This window comes from Bactrocera latifrons, unplaced genomic scaffold (genome assembly GCF_001853355.1).
Source record: "Bactrocera latifrons isolate USDA-ARS-PBARC rearing strain unplaced genomic scaffold, ASM185335v1 scaffold_96, whole genome shotgun sequence".
Lineage (NCBI taxonomy): Eukaryota > Metazoa > Arthropoda > Insecta > Diptera > Tephritidae > Bactrocera > Bactrocera latifrons.
This window is the reverse complement of record NW_017537667.1, coordinates 959,661-966,555: the sequence shown is the minus strand read 5'-3', so window position 1 is coordinate 966,555 and position 6,895 is coordinate 959,661. Positions and strand designations below refer to the sequence as shown.

At 40.0% G+C, this 6,895-nt stretch overlaps 1 protein-coding gene across 1 annotated transcript; it reads left to right on the top strand.

The window, feature by feature from the left end:
* Positions 1 to 548: 548 nt before the first annotated feature.
* On the top strand, positions 549 to 6,264 carry LOC108977817 (solute carrier family 22 member 3). The gene is made up of 6 exons (XM_018947737.1): positions 549 to 1,332; positions 3,275 to 3,429; positions 3,493 to 3,661; positions 3,817 to 4,139; positions 4,194 to 4,328; positions 4,386 to 6,264. Exons 1-6 carry the CDS (start codon positions 602 to 604, stop codon positions 4,931 to 4,933), a joined length of 2,061 nt encoding a protein of 686 aa, XP_018803282.1. The 5' UTR covers positions 549 to 601; the 3' UTR covers positions 4,934 to 6,264.
* Positions 6,265 to 6,895: the final 631 nt, after the last annotated feature.

The following is a 6,895-nucleotide window of genomic DNA, read 5'->3' as shown; positions in this document are numbered from 1 at the left end:
AAAAATTCAAATCKCGCTTCCAACTACTTGAAAAAATATCTCGTTACAGCAATAAAATGGTCTCTCATAATTTTTCGTTTAAGTCAAGCRTTTACGGCATATTCAGCGTCAAACATCAATGGATTTCGCACATAAATGTACATATATAAGTATATAGATATATATATATATTTTTTTATTTACCCTCCCTAACATTTATATATGTATTTGAGTAAGTAATCCATTACTTACTTGAAAAGATATAATAATAATCAAGTCGATTGTCATTGTGCAAATTTTCCAATAATTTACGCTCAACGCATTCTATATTCCACAAAATCATCACAGATTCAATTCACACAATTTTTTTCTGGGGTGGACGACACTACTAATTATCGGTATCAACACTGAGTGGACACAATCAATTGTCACCACGGCGCAGAGAACGCAGAAGCTCAGCGCACAAAGTACGGCCCATCGTAGCAATTGGTAGAAGTTTGCCAACAAACTGAATCACAAACCAGTTGTGTGGTCCAGTTARCGAAAGTAACTCGTACGAATCGGTCAAACGATAAATTGAAAACATAACATATAGYTAAGAACGGAACGTTTCACTTAAAAAATGTCGGTGTTTGAGTTGCAAGAAAAAGTGAACAATAAAACAGTAAATGCRTGTACCGTTACTCCTACGATCTTTGCGCTAAACGACACAAGCAACAACAACAAATGTGAGAAAACAAAAACAACAGAAAAACTCGACAAAACCTCAGCGCCAAACACAGTCAGTGCGCCGCCACCCGACATCGTGCAACAAGTGTGCGGCAACTTCGGTCACTGGCAGCTGCGCACCATACTGCTGATCTTTCTTTGCAAAATACCCTCCGCCTGGTTCATGGCTTGCATCATCTACACCGCGCCCACACCGAAGAAAGGCGACTACTACTGTCGTCCGCCGGCGCTTTTGAATCTCAGCCGAGGCTCGTTGACGGCCGACACGCCCGCCTGGGTGCGCGTGTCACATCCGGTGTCCGACGAACGTGGCACCGATCGCCGCTTCTATTTGGATGCGTGCAATATTTACGAGGAGCACTTGCAACGGGATTTCATCGCCAATCATGCCAACTATACGAATCCGTTCGAGCAGCCCGATGTGGTGCGTGAGGCGAATGGTTCGTTGAAGTTGAAGGTGAATGTGTTGCCCTGCGAGCATTTCGAGCATAACTCCGATTACAAATCGTTGGTGTCGCAGTTTGATTTGGTGTGTTCACGTCAATTGTTGATATCGATGACGCAGTCATTTCATGGTTTGGGCGCCTTCATCGGTGGACTGGTGGCGCGTCACGCGCTGAAACAGTTGAGTGCGAATTTTGATCGATTTATTTTAAGAATTTTCTATTTTCACAGTTATTTAGCGCAGCGACTTTGCGTGTGTAAATAGTATATTTATAAATACATATGTATGTAATAACATATGTACATACTTAGCTGCTTGCAATTCCAAGCGCTAAGTACATAGGTATCCGGCTATGCAAATGTGACAAATGTCAATACGAAACATTGAACTGTCGTGGAAAAATAACGGTTAAAAACTAGTAATTTCTGTTTGCAATCGAACTAATGAGAAAAGTAACAGGCTGCAGCCATTTATTGGGAAAAGATTATAACTCGGTTGGAAAATTGGTTCAATTTGTTTGTTTGCAAAATTATACGTATTTGGCCATGTGTTGGTTAAACGAACTTGTTATATTATGAACTGGCATTTTGCTGGCAAAAATAGCAGTTCCTTATATGAAAAATAACATCATTCAAAGTAGTCCGTCTTGCAGACCTTATTATTTAGTTATCAATCAATTTACACTCAGTCCATTTCGCTGCCGGGCAATTATTAAAAATTTTCCCTTTTCATGACACTCTAATATTCGTTTGTTAGCACCTATTTGTGTTCGTTGATAATATCAAGCAAAAAATTTTACAAAAGGAATGTGTAACTATTAAGGCATAATTCTGCTAAAGTAATGATTATTTGCAACAAAGGAAGGAATTCGCTGTTGACATCAATACATTTAAAAGCCTATAACGCATATGTTGGGCAGTCGAAAAAGTATTTTCGTATTTCTAATCAAACTTCAACTTATTTTTTATTATTTATAATGAACTTTAGTGAACGAAATATGAACCATTTTTGTCGATCATTTTTTGGCATTTTTCCGCTAGAGACATTATTCCATCAGTGTAAAACTTTTCTGGTTTCTCGGACAAGTAATTTTCACAGGCTTCTCTTGAAGTCAACTTCACTCCATTAAGCGAGTTCTGCATTGATCGAAACAAATGGTGGTCCGGTGGTGCAAGGTCAGGGCTATATTTTGGATGCATAAAAACTTCTCAGCCAAGCTATTCCAGTTTTTGCCGAGTAATCAAAGTTGTGCGTGGTCTAGCGTTGTCCTGATGGAAGACRACGCCCTTTCTGTTGATCAGTTCTGGCCGTTTTTTTCGATTGCTTGCTTCAATCTCATCAGTTGTTGACAGTAAAATGTAGAAGCAATCGTTCGACCAGATTGGAGCAGCTCATAGTAGATGATTCCGTTCCAAACCATTTATACCATTACCATTTTCACTTCAGAAATGCTTCGATTTTATTTCAATTCAGCAAAGAATCGCAGATGTCAATTYGGTCTATTAGATTTTTCACAGACAATTCATGTGTGCTCGAACTATTTTTGAGGCCAGCGTTTTTTAAATGGTTAACCGTTTRATGATGAATGTTAAATTCCTTAGCGATGTCATCGCTGCTWATGTGACGCTCCTAGTCAAACTTTTCCATAATTTCATCGACTTTTTCAACGATAGGTCGACCTGAAGGAGGTGCATCTTTCACATCGAAATTTTCAGTACGGAAGTAAGCGAGCCATTGTTGTGCTACGCAAACCGAAATATCATTGGTGGCTTGCGTGTCTTCTTCCCTTTTTTATAAAAAAATTTCAAAATATTGCGTATTTCTTCATTATTTTCACTCATTTTTTAACAGCTGTAACTTTTTTTCAACGTCCCCGAATTAAATTTTTTTTTGTTTAAACGAAGCTTAAAAAATCTCAGCTTTCCAACACTATATGTTATGGCAATGAGATTGGTAACACTGGAGATATACGACTGTAACGACTTCTGTTGACGAAATACGAAATACGTCTTTTTTGACTACCCAATACTTCGAACTCACTTTTTAATAGTCCTTTCTATTGCAAACTTTGTGCAGTCTTAACTAAACTTTATTTATATTTCTTTCTAATCCATTTTACAGTGTGAGTCCTCGGCGTCTAATGCTTGTCGGCATGTTTTTCCAAGTCTTCTGTGGCTGCATTACTGGCTTGGTGACAAATTTCCAACTGCACATTTATTTCCGCTGCTTAACCTCCATCGCCTGTACCGTTATCATGTCTGCTGGCCAGGTTATATGTAAATTAACTACAACCATTTCGCTATCATTGAATTTAATKTGCCACTTACGCTCTGCTTTAGTAATGGACATTACAGACGGGCGTGCGAAAACCATCGTCACCACGCTTTCTGAGTTATTCTGGGGCATTGGACTTATACTGCTGCCGGGCATATCAATATTTTTCGATAGCTGGAGTTATTTGTATGTGGCAATATCGGCTTCGGTGCTTATTTTGATATTTGTGCACAGGTAAGCACATTCTGCATTCAGAAGACGTTTAGACACTTCTTATTTTCATACAATTCTCATATCACCGTTTCYACCTATCATAACTTTGGAAGACTCAGCCAGATTAAAAGCTCTCCACTTTTACTATTTCCGCCTAACTTTCTTACTTTTATCAGATGGATAGCCGATTCGCCACGCTGGYTGCTAAGTTGCGATAAATTAGATCAAGCGCTCGAACAGGTACTAAATTCGGCCACACTTAATCATCGATCCATACCATTAGATCTGGAGGAAAAGTTGGCGCATCAAGCGAAGCACTTACAACAAGAAGCCACTACAACACCTCGCTATTGGTCCATTTGGGATAAGACCATTGAACGTCAGTATATCTGCTGCGTGCACATCGCGTGGGTCGGCGCTATTATTCTGCATAATGTCACGCTCCTGATGATTCGAACCATGGGCACGGAGTATATACATGTCAACACCGTTTGCTTAGGTACGTTGCAGGACGTGGAGTAATTTCAAATTAAATTTACAACCAAATTTGTAGGTCTGTCCGAGGTGGTCGGCATCTTTATTGGTCTCTATTTGATACTCTACACCAGACGTCGTTGGCTGTGGTGTGGTCAGCTGTTGACCTTAGCGGGCGCCGTTACCTTTCTAATCTGGACCGTGCCGAATACGTGTGAGTTGTTGAAATAAGGCACAAAGTCATTCCAATAATGCTTTTCTATATTTCCAGTAAAACCAAGTCGCCGTGTCGGTTTCGAAATGATCTTCTGGATGTTTTTGAAGTTTGCAACTGCAGTTACTTTCGCCGTGCTTGCTACGTGTACCGGCGAAATCGTTTCGTCCGAGAAAAGTGCCACTTTGATGTACTCTGTTGTGACGCATAGTCGCTTTTGGTTAATCTTTGGTCCCTCTGTAGCGGTTACAATTCAATTTCACAAYTTAATCCCCATCACAGTCTTAGCTTCTTTGGCAGTCGTTACGGGGTTACTGCTTTGCTTCCTCAATCGTGCCTTCTGGAATATGGAAAAACCGCGCGTTTCCAAAGTACTAACGCCGAAGACATATCGACGCAGTTCGTCGGCTGAGCTTTTACGACGCACTTCACTTGGTACGAAATCTGAATTTTACGACAATTCTTTAACGATAAGCATAGCCGATCTGTGGTTGGTGAATTCGCAATTCGAAACCATAACGGAACAAGAAGTTGCAGGTACACCAAAGGAGAAGTATGAGAGAGAAAGGGAGATCGAGAAGCGAATATCCGAAGAGCATTTGTAAGCATTGTAGTGCACACAGGGTGTTCTCCTCACATAGCTAAAATATTTGTCAATCGAGTTTTCTAATATCAATTCCTTGCTACTAATGTCTTCTACTTATTCACTGGCGTAGACACCGCTTCCGTGGCTATAGTTGGACTAAAAACAGCGCGCCAGTCGTTTCTTCTATTCGCTCCTTGGCGTCAATTCAAAATACCAAGTGCAACCAGATCCTTTTCTACTTATTCTTTCCAACAGAGTGGAGTCCTTTTTTTTTATTGGCCTGGCCAGCGTAGCCGTTGACTCTTAATTCGCTGGACTGTGCCGAAATCGTCATATATCTCGTACAGCTCATCGTTCCATCGACTGCGCTATTCGCCGTTGCCAAAGCGCAAAGGAAAAACCTTTCTCTCGAACATCCCTAAGACCGACTCATCAGCTGATGTCATTATTGCAGGGCATGAATGATGTTTTTACTGCTTCTAAGATTGATGAAATTATTTACGACTTCAGCTTGCACAGTCGTATTAACTTTSCGGGGATTATTTTTTCCAGAACTAGATTGATTGATCACACATTTARGCAGTTTCAATGCCTGAAATCTCGCTTGGTATCTGACGGAGCTATTGGTTTTGCTCAATGTCAGCTTACACAAAGGTATTAGCATTGCGGTTTACCAAGTTCAGACTATTAATATGCGAGGTAGGCTTTCTTTCTACTGTGATATTTCAGTCGCCAAMGTACCAGCTGTTCTTTCGACCTCTCCGTTCCACAGTTCCCTTATGCCRAGTTGCTAATGAGTGCCCTCAGATAGCACGAGTGCAAGTCGAGTAAAAGCCATTTAGCTGTCAGTTGTGATTATAGCTTCTCGCCGCTTGTTTCAAGACCGACGCCCGCTCGCAGCCAGCATCTTTGGTACACRGACGCAGCAATTASACTTCAGCGATYMCTTAAACTATATATGTACATATGTCGGAGTGGCTGCGCTGTTGCTTYCTCTCTTCCTCTCTGTTATTCGTCATCCCAGCCTCCACACGGATTGGCTACCGCATCTCACAAAATGGTTGCTCACATTTTCAGGGTGGCGACGAGTACGCAAAAGTAAGAATTGGATACAGCCTTACGACTTAGCTGCTTACAGAGAAATATGACTACACCTCATTACACACCAATTGTCGATTTAAAAAGTTTAGGTGGCGATTAAAGACCAATCCAAAGCAATCAAAGTTTATATGTTAGGTCTTCGACCACGAGTTAAGCAATTGAAAGAATGAGACTGAAAACCTGGCTTACATAATTTTTAAGAAACACCTGAATGCACTTGTATTAGATATGTATGTATAGATTAGAAGCCTGCAGGTATATAATAACTGCAATTTGAATAGTTATTAAAATATGTAAATTATTATTGGGATTAATATGTATACTAAAATAAATAATTAATTTCAGACATMAGCGAAATTGGAATGTACTATATGGAGTACTACATGTACCGTTAGCGGCAGCAGAAAATCTGATTTCCATCTTAGTACCCTTGTGTCAAAAATGAATTAAGTCGAGTCAGTACGTCCCTTAGTAGCCCCTATATACCTAATATAAAGATTTTCGAACTTTCGGATGACTTTCTATCCCACATATTTTCCAATGTGGGCCTTATTTTAATGAAATTGTGAGAGCGTATTTTTTTACTAAGAGTTTATCTTTGTATCTAAAATTTATAAAATCGACTGAAAACTAGTCATACACCGCATATAACTAACTAGCCTTATGCACCTAAAGATATTTCCTCGGCTTTGATCCAGGCAAGTTGCAAAAGAATCTTCGGTTACTCCCGAACTTAGAATTTCCTTACCTGTTTTCAGTAAAATGTTCGATTTYCGATATGCAAACCTACATAACTGCCCAAAAGTATGCTTCAGACAATACTTTGAATAGCATTAGACCATCAGCTGAATTAAGATAGTTGCAGACGCCGCAAAACAAG